This window comes from Leptodactylus fuscus, chromosome 1 (assembly GCF_031893055.1).
Source record: "Leptodactylus fuscus isolate aLepFus1 chromosome 1, aLepFus1.hap2, whole genome shotgun sequence".
In the NCBI taxonomy this organism is placed as follows: Eukaryota; Metazoa; Chordata; class Amphibia; order Anura; family Leptodactylidae; genus Leptodactylus; species Leptodactylus fuscus.
This window is the reverse complement of record NC_134265.1, coordinates 296,743,455-296,758,643: the sequence shown is the minus strand read 5'-3', so window position 1 is coordinate 296,758,643 and position 15,189 is coordinate 296,743,455. Positions and strand designations below refer to the sequence as shown.

Sequence of the window (15,189 nt, the reverse complement as noted above, 5' to 3'; positions counted from 1 at the left end):
AGACTCACAATGCAGGACTTTAGGAATCAGATTAGGATTCTAATAGACCTGCATTGTGAGCCTGACTTCCTTTACATATAGGAATATACTGCAGTATGTATCACAGATGCAACGAAGAAATAAGCGCTCAGGAGGGGAGCACATAACTTCACAATTAAGCAATCATAAAGTTATTCATTAACTTTACACTATACACAGGCTCAATTTAAGGCAGTACGTGAGGCACTATTAATTTCAAACAACACTGTCTGTGGCTCTATAATGTTCAGGAAACACTTTGTGTGGTAGGATTAGTTTCAAGAGCAGTGTTTGCATTCAGGGATAGAGGTTGTGGCACTATTATATTCATGCACACACTCATGATGCTTTCAACTTCTCTTTCAGTGTCCTTAAAACTCTGGACAGCCAAACAGAATCAATTATAAATGATTTTACATAAATACTTTTGTACCATTTCAATGTTTTTGGATCATGGGACATTGTCATAGTTAAATTTTTTCCCATTGAAAAGCTAGACGTTCTATTGTATATTACCTGTTCATGTGACCAAGTCCTTTCAGATCCATCCTTAACACAGGTATCAACTCTCAATTCTGTTCCTGTTGCTCCATGCTTGCTGTCAATACAAAGATTGGATGCAACATTTCTCATCTGTTGATAAAAATATAAACAAAATAATACTCACATATTACAAAGGTAAAATACATTTATTTGGTCTTATTCACATATCAGTTATTCAAAGACATATGCTGTCCATATTCAGCACAGACAGCGCAGTCCTCTTGATTTTCTATGTATTAATTCAGACGTCCCTTTCTTTTTTTCATGGACCACGGGTGTGTAGAATAAAAACAAAGACATGTTTTATTTTAGACATCATTCCCTTTTAAGTCTAGGGGTCTTTGAAAATGATGGACATGACATGGATTCCATAAGTCTTTCAGCCAGGGCATCAGAGCTCCAGGAGATAAGAAGTACTGTTAGCATTACAGCTCCAACAGACAGGGACAGTGAATAAAAGTTTAGCTTCATCTATAAAAAATCATGTAAAGGGTTTTTCTTCCCTATGGCTGTTTATTTCATCAGAGCTACATAACCACGTATAAGTCTTGTTAACATATGGAGAATAGGTCATATATGTATAATTTTTATTAGGAGGAATGGCCAGTGAAACAGAAAGTGCACAGATGCATTTGGGAAATGTAGTCCATAGTAAGGACTGCCCATTCTGAAGAGTGTAGGATAAAAGTTTAAGGAAAAATGGGGGTTCAGATCTTGTAAGAAAGCGAACATAGGAGGTAGGTGAGGTCAAATTTATTGTGTAGATGGTTTATTGGTATGGTTGCTCAGGTTTTAAACAAATAGTTTGTTGGGATACTATTGTTGCAGAGGCTCTTTCTTTAAGAAGAAAAAAAGAGCCTCTGCATGTACAGTAACTGCAGTTGTACTCAATGTGTATAGAGCTTTCCTTAACAATGCTCAGTTAAAGCTCTGCAATGAAGAAACTTCATAGACAAGTCTAATTAAAATAGCCCACTCTTCCACCCTCCCTTAATAAAGTATATTGGAAAAATATTTATTAACCTTGCTACAGATTTATTTAAAAAAATTTCAAATCATAGTTACACTTAAAAGAGGCTGCGATAGGTGATATACAGTGACATTTGTCAACCATAGGCTATGAAACCAGGGCTGTGTAGTCTGAGTAAGAGTCATGGTGTCTGAATTGGAAGTTGTTTTGAGTGAAGCGGGATTGGAAAAAAAGTTACCAACTCTGGCTTTAAAATAAAATGATTATTTTAAATTATATTATACAATTATCCGTCTTTTCACAAATAATTCCTATATAGTAATGTAATAATGTTTAGTTTACTTTTATAGTAAGTGAATTACTAATGTTTTTGTGAATTAACAGAAGGAACATAGCTGTTTATGAAGGTGTTGGAGTCAGAGCAGGAGTCAAGGTCAGTGGTTTGGACTACTGACTCCACAATCCTGTGTGGGATAGTGTAGGTCATTCATTTAATAAATTAGTTTATTAAATGATAAGGTATAAGTTATTCCATGTCATTTTGGGAGGCATAATGATGTGTACTGGCCAAACTGAGGACAAAAGGACTCTGCATGGCAATGGATCCCTGTAGACATAATTAGCATGTATGTCAGGAACTTTCCAGGTGTATAAGCTAATAGTAGAAGAAAAATAAGCTGTGATCTCGGTCTTATAGTGTCTAGAATTATTTGGGTAAGACAGTGTGAAGTTTATTTATTTTTATAGTAAGAAGAATATAATATATTCATGAATCAATATATAGCAGTATATGTGCATATATTGCTTTGTAAATTAATTCTAAAACTTTCATGGAATGTGTTAAGCTTTATGAGCATAAAACTGTCCTGTCGCTGATCATGTCTTTGCTACTAAATATGAGTTAAGTGATCACTTACACCTGACTCACACTGGTGGATTCATTCCGTGAAATACAGATCTCATGCCATATTTCCCAAAATATATACAGTACAGTACAGTACAGAACAGTAGAGATACAAGGAGCAGGGACTACTAGTATCATAGACGACTTTGGTTCTGGGAGCCTCTGTGCCCTCTCAGTGTTCAGCCTGTGTAAAAATTTCTTTAGGTATACTTTTTAAAAAATATATATACAGTAAAAGAAGGTATGCATTTTTGAATGCATTGTCAGTATCTTTTAAACACCCCCCTTTTTTGTTTAGAGGATGGCATTAATCAGCCTGTCATACAAATGCATACCAGACAAGCCTGGGAGACTTCAATGAATTCCTGACTATCATGGCAATGGAATGCTGGTCCCGTATCTTGCTCCAGGTGCCAGCGCTCCCTGACAAAATGGTGCCTCGGTCAACTTTGACCGTGGTGCCATGCGCCTTAATGCAAGCATTAATTGCAGGCAGTAGCACCGGGTCTCTGATGTATAATACAGCAAAGACTTGACAGCTATGGCCGTCGTATTTAAGTATTTGAATAAAGGAGTTAGAAAAGTATCTTATTCCACTTCAGTGCCTAATAACACACATAAATTCTGTACATTATAATTTACAAATATTTAAAATCATCAAAAACTAAGTAACAAAACAGCTCATTTTTTGTGGACACTTCAGCTCCTCCATTAATTGTTATTTATGTCTATATGTTTGTATATTTTTAGATTAATAAAATTTATATATTTTTGATAATTACGGTTGGTCTGGGTTTTTTGTTTTTTATGCAAATATTTAAAATCCCCAAAGAATACGAGATTTAATAGTTAGATACAGCCAACCTTTCTTTACTCAGGAAATACTATGTACCATGTATTTTCAAATGTTTTCAACTTGGGCTTTGGGCCACAGTCAAGCTGAGGTGATATGGGACCATATCAGGAAAAAATATTACCACAGAGTACCATAAAGATGATACTGTGCAGCACACATACAACCGTCCCCAGATGTCAAATTACAACACAAAATGTTGCACTAGCAGTACCAAATACCCACACCCGGCAGAATAGAAGTGCCAAACTACACAATGTAGCATGGCAGACCTCCTGAGCAGCACCAAGCAAGTATTGTAGTGCCATCCAGAATACTTCTCCAGTCATGCTGAACACCACAGAGCACAGGATTTAACCCCAGCAGTGCCAAATACCCCCTTACAGCATAAAATACCTCCACAGAAGTACCAAACAACACAGTGCAGTGTAACATTTCCCCCCATCAGTGCCAAATACAAGCGTCACCGATAGCAGCATTGTCCCCCTACCTTCACCTCTCCTAATGTCAGGTGCAGTTTCCCTCTTTCCTTCCCTAAACTATTGGCAGCAGCATTCTCCACAAATTAAACCTTCCATATGTTAAGCAAATCATTCCTCAATCCAACCCCTTGCATTCTTGCCAGGGACAACCCCACAACAGAGTGAGAAGGAAAGAGTAGAGCCTCCAGTACAAGACCGTGATAACGCCTTCAGAGACAGAAGTGTAATTTGAAGCCCCTGGGCCCTGATGCTAAATCTGTAACCGGGTCCCTACCTGTAGAATTAAAAAAAATGAAATATTTTACTTGACACAAGAATGTTTGGGGCCCGCACGGAGTCCAGGACAGTAGCGACTGCTACCACTGCACCGCCTATAGCTCTGGTCACAAAAACTGCACTGATAATGCAATACAAGATTAGTATTATCAATGTTTCTGCTTTTTAAAGTTTTTTAAAATGTATAAATAAAACAAAATAAAGGATAATTTGAATGATCACTTTCCCAATGTACATATAAAAACAAACTAACAAATAAAAAAGACAGCTGGGGGAAAAAAACACAGCGAAACTGCATTGGAAAACAATACAAAAACTTGGGAAAAATACATTATTTTCATGACCAAAATGAGCTTTTAAAATAAGCCACACTAGGGCATTTTCAGCAGCTTTTTTTTTTTTTTTTTAAACGATGTGTGAATGAACTTAAGGCTAAGGCCCCACATCATGGAAAGGTCTATCTTTTTATTTTCCATTTCTTTTCAAATCACTGCTGACATTGGTTCAAAAAAACTGAAGCAAAATCTGCAATAAAAAATGCTGTGGGGCCTTAGCCTAAGGCCGGGACACTAAGGGTTGGAAACGCCACAAGAAAAATCATTCAAATCCCATGCCCACTTTGCAGTAAAAACTGTGGCATGGACACGCCGCCATTTCCAAAACTGGTGTGGTTTTGGAAATATCAGAATGTCAATTGTATATCTACGGAAACGCCAGCGGTTTTCCCGTAGATATAATTGAAAGAGAAAGTCTGTGGAGGGAAACTCCATGAACTTTCTGTTTAAAGCGCTGCAGGAAGAGCTGCAAAGCGTTGTCGCCACGTTTTTTCCTGCAGAGCTTTATAGCTGTGGGTCATCGCCTGGGGCCTTAGCCTTAAAGAAATCTCATTCACTTAGCTTTAATTTTAAGGCAAAGGCCCCACGGGGCGTCCCGCAGCAAAAAAAACACTGCGGGAAAAACTACGGTGGCAGTGCATTGTGGTTCTTCCCACAGCAATTTAGACAGAAAGTTTGCAGAGGTTTCCTTTGTGGACTTTCTGTTACAATTATACCTATAGGGAAACTACTGGCATTTCCCTATAATTGACATACTGCGATTTCCAAAAGCGTGCCAATCTTGGAAATCGAAGAGTGTCCACACCGCGGGTTATTATCGCAAAGTGGGCATGGGATTCGCTAGAATCCCATCCACTTTGCCCTGACTGTAAAACACGCTGCTTACATCACGTGGGGCCCCGGCCTAAAAGTATTTTTGTTACTTGCAATTCTGCAGCAGGCAAAAATGTTGCACTACTGCAATTTATTATTATTATTATTGTTTATTTATATAGCCCCATTAATTCCATGGTGCTTTACATTTGGGGGTTACATACAGTACACAGAATATACAGGTAGATATAATACTAACAGTGACCGACTGGCACAGTGGGGTAGAGGGCCCTGCTCGCAAGGCCTTACAATCTATGAGGGATTACAATCAATGTAATCAATGGGTTATAGACATGAAGAACGGAAACGTAATCAGCTTAAAAAGGTAAAAAGGTAGCAAGGGTATTGGGGTCTGCAGAGTTTCCGCCTGAAAAATGCTTGCAGGACTTTTCGCCCTGCATGTTTTGTGCGGAAACCGGTGTAAAATGGATTGACGTCCATTTTACATCTGTTAAAAACAAATCAATGAGTTGGGTCAAAAAAGAAAGACCAATGAAATTCATCCATTTATTTTCACTAACAGAAAAAAACTGACGAAAAGGATGACACTCGCCCATCAAAAATGTCCAAATGGAATGGAATGGCCATGAAAAACAGATATTGACAGATAAATCCATAAAAATAGCAGTGCCGTGTGAATAAGGCATTAGTCCAAGACAAGTGAATTGCAAAAAAGTCTTTGCATTATGAAGCTAGCAGAGGTCAGTAATTCCTGTTATAGACTCCTAGTATAAAAATCAAACAAAAAAACCTTGAAATGGGCAAACAATTGTTGCACCATAAGAATACTATAACAGTGCACTATTTATGGTACCATTTAATAGAAGCCTTTTAAGCATATAAAAGCCTGATGGCAAGAAAACAAGGCAAAATACATTTTCTACATAATACTAGAGCTTTTGAATCTTGAAAGACCATGCAACTCTATTACGCTACATGTCTAGGGTACTTAATGTTGTCTTTATGAGAAAATGAGCTCCTGTTGTGCTCTTACTGTACTTCTTCTGCAGCTGAGCATTCATAAGGACACTACTCTGGCAAAGGGGATATATGAAGTGTTTCATTTTATCTTTTTATGCAGAGACAAAGAAGAAAAGGGCAGAAATAGTGTTGGAAAAGTTAAGCTGCAGTGCATGACGAAAGGATGATAAATAGATGTTTTCTTAGGAAGGCAGGAATGAATTGGCAAATAATATGCAGCCTGTGAATACAGCCCTGTAAGATGTGAGCACACTTCAATTACTGCATAAGCCACACAGATGCAGAGAGGACTTTAATTATTATCAGAGCTACAAAGCACAGCATGTTCTTTTGTCAGTACACAGAGTATTCAGGGAAGACGCTATTCATGCCATGCTCTCCTATGAAAGTGGAGGCAGAGAATGTTATTTTTGCTTGTCATTGAAATCTGTTGCATTATGGTAAACAGTAAATGAACAATCTTGTCTGTCACATAAATATGGCGCTATTAAATACAAATGACTAAAGCTCATATGTTAATCTGTCAAATACAGAAAAATATGGGCAAAGAAATCTAAGGATAAAATAATTACCTATCACCAAAGAAAATAAGAAAATGTTCTCCTTTTTCAGCAAAATAACTATCCTTAAGACTAAAGCCCCACGTAGCGGGCTGCAGCCAAAAAGCGCTGCCGGAAAAACTGTGGCAGAAACGTATCACGGTTTTCCCAAAATGCTTTTCACAGAAAGTCTTTATAGTTTTCCTCTGTGGTACAGAGGGCCCTGCCCATGAGGGCTTACAGTCTATGGGGGAAGAGGGATAGAGACAGAAGGAGAGGGGGGACTGTACAGATGGCGGTGTGGTGACAGTAGTGTTATTGGAGGTTGTAGGCCTTCCTGAATAGGTGAGTCTTCAGGGCCTTCTTGAAGCCTGTGATTGTGGGGGTCAGTCTTTTGTGTCTTGGTAGGAGTTCCAGAGTATGGGGCATGCACGGGAGAAATCTTAGAGATGGTTATGGGAAGAGCAGATAAGAGCAGAGCGGAGTAGGAGGTCTTTGGAGGATCGGAAGTTACATGTGGGCAGGTAGTGGGAGATTAGGTCAGAGATATATGGAGGGGATAGCTTGTGGATGGCTTTTTATGTCAACATTAGTAACTATTCATTGGGTAATGGGTGGCCAGTAAAATGATTGACAGAGGGGAGTGGCAGATGAAGAATGGGAGAGAGGTATATTAAGCAAGCAGCACAATTTAAGGTGGACTGGAGGGGAGTGAGAGTATTCGCTGGGAGGCTATGGAGAAGGGTAGGTAGGATTTCCCAGGTTCTCATCAACTTTACTTTTGCTGTAAAACGCAGTGTTTCTGCAACATGGTGCCTTGGCCTAAATATGGACATAGAGATGCTTGATGCCATGTAAATTGTTGGAAGGAAGTTTGGAAAATGGAAAATATTGGCTCAAATAATTAAAAATGCAATACTTTTTGTGCCATAAAACTGGCATGACTATTTTAGCAAATTTTTCCCAATGTATTTTGATATTAATGCAACAAAATCCCAAGAAGTTGCTAGGATGCCACTAGTTAAAGTTCTGTGAATATAAAAATTCTAATAATTTTCTACTGACATTCAACAAACATCTGGCCACTGTATTTTAAAACTGCTGTGAAAACAACCAAAAATAGAGGAAATTTACTAAACAACCTTCTCCAATTTTCTGGCATAGATGGACATTAATGTAATCTTTGGAACATGGCCTTTTCTTGTGCCAAAGATGCACCACATGTTTTATTCTACACGGCACTAGTCATTTGCAAAAAGAGGAAGAAGGGCAGGGGTAGAGACTAGAGATGAGCGAGTACTGTTCGGATCAGCTGATCCGAACAGCACACTCGCATAGAAATGAATATACGTAGCCGGCACGCGGGGGGTTAAGCGGCCGGCTGCCATCAAAGCGGAAGTACCAGGTGCATCCATTCATTTCTATGGAGCGTGCTGTTCGGATCGGCTGATCCGAACAGTACAAGCTCATCTCTATTAGAGATGCCTCGGTGAGACAAATTTACAATAACTCACACCAGAAAACTCATTTGAGTAATACTTTAAATCTATGCCCATTCCTGACTTGTGTAGATTTCAATTCTGGCACATGGAAGTGGAAATGCCATTCTTGGTAAATTCCCTACAATACCTAATATAAAAATTGAGAGTCTTCAGTAGTTGAAACCTTTTTAATGGCTAATAGAGATGAGCGAACACTAAAATGTTTGAGGTTCGAAATCCAATTCGAGTAGCCCCTCAATGTTCGACTACTCGAATCGAATATCGAACCCTATTATAGTCTATGGGGGGAAAATGCTCGTTTCAAGGGTAGGCAACATTCGATCAAATTATACTTACCAAAGTCCACGAGTGAGGGTCGGGCTGGATTCTCCGAGAAGTCTTCTCTGTGCAGCATCCCCGCGGCATCTTCCGGCTCTGAATTCACTCTGCCAGGCATCGGGCCTGGGCAGAGCCGACTGCGCATGTCCGCAGTTGGCTCTGCCCAGGCCCGATGCCTGGCAGAGTGAATGAAGAGCTGGAAGACGCTGCGGGGAAGCTGCACGGAGAAGACTTCTAAAGGTAGGAGAAGAACCAGCGTTGATTGGCCGACTGTATAGCATTCGGCCAATCAATGCTGGTTCTGCATCAAACTTTTCCATTTGAATAGCGAGTGGTACTCGATCGAATACTACTCGCTCATCTCTAATGGCTAACAAAAATGACGACAGATTGCAAGCTTTCTAGACTTCTCAGGTCTCTTCATCAGGCATGGTATAACAGAATTTCTGAAGGCATGCATATTTATACAGAAAAGGACACAGGAATAAAGTGTTTGATGCGACAGTTGATTGGAAGAAGTCTACAGTATAGTCTACAGTATAAATAGATAAGTTAAAAAACACATGATCAGTTCAAAGGATGGCCCTCTGCGTTTTATGGTCCCTTTGCTTAGTAATGTGATGCCTAACTCTTGTAGAAGGACATAAATCCATGCGTCAGGTTTAACCTCCTCTGGAATGTGTCAAAAATGATCATGAGTTTCTACTCCCATACTCTCCTGTCTCTCTTAGGGCCCCTTCACATGGTGGATACTCTGGCTGATTCGGAACGTGTAAACAGCAGCGTTTAAAGCAGGTCCCATTGCTTTGTATGAGAGCTGGCATACGCGCGCTCCCCATAGAAATGAATGGGAAAAAGCAGTCAATTCATTTCTATAAGGAGCGCACGTATGCCGGCTCCCATAGAAAGCAATGGGACCTGCTTTAAACGCTGCTGATTCGGAACGTGTAAACGTTCCGAATCAGCCAGAGTATCCTCTGTGTGAAGGGGCCTTTAGATTTGAAATTCCCCCTTAAAACCAAGGTCCATTCCCTGTGCCAAAACACTTCTGCAATCAAAATCATATTATCAATGTCATGAAGATAGGGCACCTGGGATTTTCTATATTACCACTCTACTCTCTGAACTGTAGGGTGACAAGTGCCAGAGCTGAGGTGTGCCATAATGTGTCAAAAATATGCCCGGTTGAGGTGCATTTTTGGCCACTTTCCACACGTATTGGCCTTAATAAGTAGGGGTCATTGTGCCTTGTGCAAATGAGTAATAGTTTGTATAGGCAATGATTGCAAAACTAACATTTCATTAAGGTAGCGTAGAATTGAGGGATCATATGGGCCATAATATAAATATCCACGGCCGATATAGCTCATGGAAACAGATATATTCCACATATAATACATATATAAAGATGTAAGATAATAAACAATGACCTTGATGCTGATAAACCATCTGATCTATCAACCACTAATGGTGCTAACTTGAAGAAACAAAAGATACACAGGTACACAACATTCATCATACTATGGGTTATAAGTGTGAAAGAAATACAAGATATAAATGTCTATCTAATAGTCAGCTGAAGAGCAGTTAGCACAAGTCATTTAGATATAAGAACCTTGTTTGTTCCTATTGTTACTCTTTGTATATTACTGTTGTGTAGGCAGTTATACAGCGGCTAGGTAGTGCACTTAATCACACTCAATTGGTCTGTATAAAACATGTTACGCTTCTATTAGAAAGTTATGAGACTGGGAAAACAGCCAGCCTAGGAATAAAATAAACCATCTAAAAAATGAACTCAGCATTTTGCTTTGCAGCCTGTCCACTTTTATTTTCCTTCAGCTATTTATAAAACAAAACCATATCTCCTACCGTCCTTTCATGGAATATCAGCTCATGTACAGAAAATGCAAGTGCTCACTGTCTATTTGTAGATATCAATTGCCTTTATTTTTAGCAATAATTCTAACATGTCAACCACTGCTTTTATGATGCCATGTTATATAAATTGTAGCCTTTCAAAGGATCAAATATACGTAATCATAAATATTAATAAAAAGTATTTTTATTTGACTATATAAATAGTAAATAGTTCTAAAGGAAATTGTTAAGCATATTCATATAATTATTTACTCCAGTTTCACACTGAACATTTTTAGATTAGACTATATAATATATATATATATTATGGTCTAATTATGGTTGAGCGACCGGGATCAGAAAGATAGGATTCCGATCGGCGATCGAGTAAATTTCACGATCGCGATTGGAATTCCAATCCCGATCTTTTCCAGTGGGATCGAGGTCGGAGTTATCTCAAGATCGGCTTAACCCCAAAAGTGTTTATTTCCCATAGAAAAGCATTGAATAGGGTTGAGGATCGGGATTGGAAAAGATTGGATTCCAATCGGCAAACGAGCAAATTTCACGATCGATAGAGATAGAGATCGGCTGGAAAATGATTGGAAATCGAATTTTAAATTCGATCTTGAAATCTCAAGATCGGCTCAACCCTAATTCTAATCTAAAAATGTTTAGTGTGAAACTGGAGTATATATAGGCGTTCCCTTTTGAGTTCCACTTGTATTTGCCAGGGCAGCCTAAAGAAGACTGGTTCAATTGGACATTACAGTGTCCACTTAGATGGTTAGTTCTGGTCTCATTCATCCTGCATTAACTGCTGGAACATACCAGAACTTCTTGCCAATGGAGGTAAAGGTGCAATCTGGCAATTGGCAGGAAATACAGGCGCCCATTAGTGAATTAAACAATTGTTATTCTTTATTGGGGACACAAATCCATATCGACCAAGAACAATAATTTTCTAGCGAGCCACAAAGCTGAGCTGTCAGACCCACAAATGTTATAAAATCCGCCCCAGTTCTTTATAGTACTCGGAGCCATGAGCACAGCGATAGAATTTGTTTGTAGAATGGCTGCTTAATTTTGACAAAAAGCTGGGTTTTATTACTATGCAAAGTTGTTTTTTATTACTATGCAAATGAGCTACAAGTGAATTGAAGGAGTGTTCTGGGATGACTGAACATTGCGTCAAGATCTTCCTCTTGCTTAGTAGGAGGTGGGGAAAGCTGAGTTTACATCAGTCTTGCTGGAAGGAGTACTGAAAGTAAGATCTTGCTGCTATATTCAGCCGCCCCAGAACATCCCCTATGCACTATTAGCTCAACTGCATAGAAATAAAAAGCTTTTTTTTTCCAAAATCAAGCAGCCTTTCTACAAACAATTATATATTATAACAGTGTTCTCACAGGTTAAGGCAGTGTGGCTGGTGTAATAATGTTTCTGGTGCAGACAGACTCACTTTAAGCACCAGATTTGGGCAAAGGTACTCTGAGGATGGAACCATTAGCCATATCAAGTATGCGGGGTAAATGATTAAGGAAATCTATGCCTACAAGCTGGCAAAGGTTTCAGTATTGGTAATTCACAAGGTGGAATCTGCCATTGAAAATCAGTATTTGATTCTATCTTCTATTGTATTACATGGGAGGCAGAGATTACAGCAGAACATGGAAAAAATAAATGTTGTACTAGGTCTTGCCATTGAATTCAAGACTGATTCAACTACAGGGTCTACGGCTTAAGACTCCCCTATGAATAGGCCCACTCATCTGAGCTATATCAGTGGGCAGCATTCCTCCGTGAGGAGTCAATGGGGGTGAAATATGAAGAAGAAGCTGAGTCTGATGTTGGCTTCAAATTCCTCTTCATTTTCTGCAGTATGAACATACCCTTACAGTGTTTTTCCCTGGTGATCAGCTGATTAACAACAGGTCTTCATTTACACAATGGGTTATTCCTCTTAAATATACTGGAGAACAGTATAAACATACTGCATAGACCCTTTCAAGTTAACACTACACAGTATACTGATAATTCCAATATCAGTGGAATATTCAGTAGAATTCATCATTACATAAGAGTGATAATAATATACCATTTATATAATAAAATTGTACCTCTCCCCAGGCCGCAGGTGGAGGTTCTACTGGTGGGTAATACTTTGGAATGTCCCATGCCACTTCAGTCATGAACCACTTGAAGTCCTTACACTTAAGATGTTTACGAAGTTCCTTTTGAGATGTGAGGTCTCCAGTAGACAGGTGTCTATATTCAGGTCTCCTCTGGTAGATGTATTCTGCATATTCATCCATCCAGGTCTCTGCCACACGTTTCAGGTTCTAATATGCACAAAATAGTGAGCCGGTTACTATCAGAGTTCTTTTCAAATACTTCATGCAACATTATACATCAAGTAATTATGACCTTTGTGTGATACAGTCAGATTAATGGCTCAATTAGTTTATTAAACGAAAAAGTAGCGAGATGTAACTGCACTGCGGGGATTAATGAGACTCAAATTAATCAGGAACAGCCAAAAGCATTAATCAGATTGCTTTCTTCTTAACCTTTTATTGTTTTAGGTGGCGGCTATGGCTGAACTTGAAGGTTATCTTAAAGTAAACTTTAGGGTATCTTTTACCAAAAGTTTGCAACAGTGCAACAGTAAAATGAAAGTTCTTAAAGTTCATGTGTTTTACAGTATGATAGTGCAGGGTGTTCATTTAAAGGAGTTTTAGTTGATGATCTACTATCCTTAGGATAGGTCATCAGTTGAAGATCAGCGATTGTCTGCCACCCCCAACCCCCAAGTATCAGTTGTATAAAGTAGCCAATGTGGTCCCTGAGCAACAACCAAACCTGGAAAAAAAACTCTTAAAGGGGCTCTATCATTGGCAAAATTCCTTTTTTACTAATCACATCCCTGCATAGCATATGCTATTCCATACATACCTTTTGTATGTAAATCGCTTCAGTAGTGTTTGAATAAGTCCGTTTTTTATTCATATGCTAATTAGCTTCCAGCCAGCACACAGCCAGCTCTCCTCTCTATGCTGTGTGCTATGTATGAGAGCAGACAGCAGCAAGATGTGTTGTATATACAGAAGACAGTGCACGAAGAGACTTCCGGGTTGCACTGAGAAGCGAATTAGCATATGAATAAAAACAGACTTATTCAAAATCTACTGAGGCAATTTACATACAAAAGGTAGGTGTGGAATAGACTTTCTAAAGCCTATGCAAGGATGTGCTTAGTTAAAAATGACTTTTTCCAATGATAGAGCCCCTTTAAACCTCAAGATCCCATGCAGAAGGCCAAAGCAAAAAAGCACTGCAGGAAAGCCATGGCGACAAAGCATTGCGGTTTTTCCCACATCGTTTTTCACAGACAATCTGCAGAGGTTTCCTCTATGAATTTCTACTTCCATTATACCTATAGTAAAACTGACAGCATTTCCGTAGGTATAATTGACATGCTTTGATTTCCAAAACTACAACAGTTTTGGAAATTGCTACGTCTCCGCTGCACATATTTTTTTGCAATGTGTGGATGGAATTCAGTACAATCCCATCCACTTTGCAGAGACTGTAAAACACTGCATTTAAGCCACGTGGGACCCCAGTCTCAGTCAAGTTCACTGAGTAGACTTGACTGACTCAACACTTGAAAAAAGGCACTGCACTTTTTGATCCAGTTTTTTTTTTTTTTGCCAAAGTCCAAACTGGACCCAGTAAGAAAGAGATGAGTAAGCACTTTCTTTATGTTTCCCATCTGTTTGGAATCTTCCCATCCTTTTATCTTTTGCTCAAAATTCTAAAAAACCACAAAATTCTGAAACTCCTCACATAAGTGAGATGCAGCTAAAAAACGGTATGGTAAAAAAAAAAAAAAAAAAAAAAAGAGCAAAAAGGCATTATTTATAGATTTCAGTTACATTATATTATAATAATATAATATATAAGTATCAGTGTTAGAGCCGACAGTACTACTGAGAAAGCTTGAGGAAAACTGATAATAGGATAAATACTAGCCACAAGAAAATAATTTCTTTTATGTAGATTGTGAGCGTACTGTCTTTGGCGTATGGGAGGAAATCCACGCAAACATGGGGAGAACATACAAACTTCTTGCAGAGGTTTTCCTTGGCGTGATTCAAACCCAGGACTCCAGCGCTGCAAGGCTGCAGTGGTAACCACTGAGCCACCATGTTGCCTCCTAAGAACATTATTTCTGAAGCTACATGCCCATGTCTGGCCTTTTTCACCATACAGTATTTTGGTTACTATTTTGGAATGGCATTTAGAAGCCAAAATTAAGAGTTATATCTAAAACATGAAAAATGTATAGAATTTACTTCCTGTGTTTGTATTTTTACATTACAAATCCTGTTCTCAAAAAAAGAGTGCTTGATGTGGACTTCATAAACCATCCTAGGATTCTATGGAACTATGCCCAGATCCGAACAAAAATGGTAGGTTGACTTATTGAAGTTTAAATACAGACACAAAGTAAGGCCTTTTGACACAGACATGACAGTGATTCTACCTACCATATACTGTACATCCATCTTGAAAGATACAATCCAAGGAGCCCTCATCAAAAATGACAAAGGCACAATTTGTGATGTCCATTACTGTTTCTTTATAGCGTTTTGCTCTATGAAGTTGACATCTTTTAAATAGGCATACAAAAAATAAAATACTAAGCATTTATTACTTTTGGTCAATTAAT

General features: G+C 38.7%; 1 protein-coding gene across 1 annotated transcript in view; it reads right to left on the bottom strand.

Annotated features, from left to right (window-relative positions):
• GALNTL6 (polypeptide N-acetylgalactosaminyltransferase like 6) overlaps positions 1 to 15,189 on the bottom strand; it is a 1,127,066-nt gene that overhangs the window by 28,806 nt on the left and 1,083,071 nt on the right. The window contains exons 9-10 of the mRNA XM_075258272.1: positions 12,575 to 12,796; positions 535 to 651 (exon numbers count right to left, since the gene is read on the bottom strand). Coding sequence (XP_075114373.1) covers positions 535 to 651; positions 12,575 to 12,796 — 339 coding nt within the window. The remainder of the gene's footprint in view (positions 1 to 534; positions 652 to 12,574; positions 12,797 to 15,189) is intronic.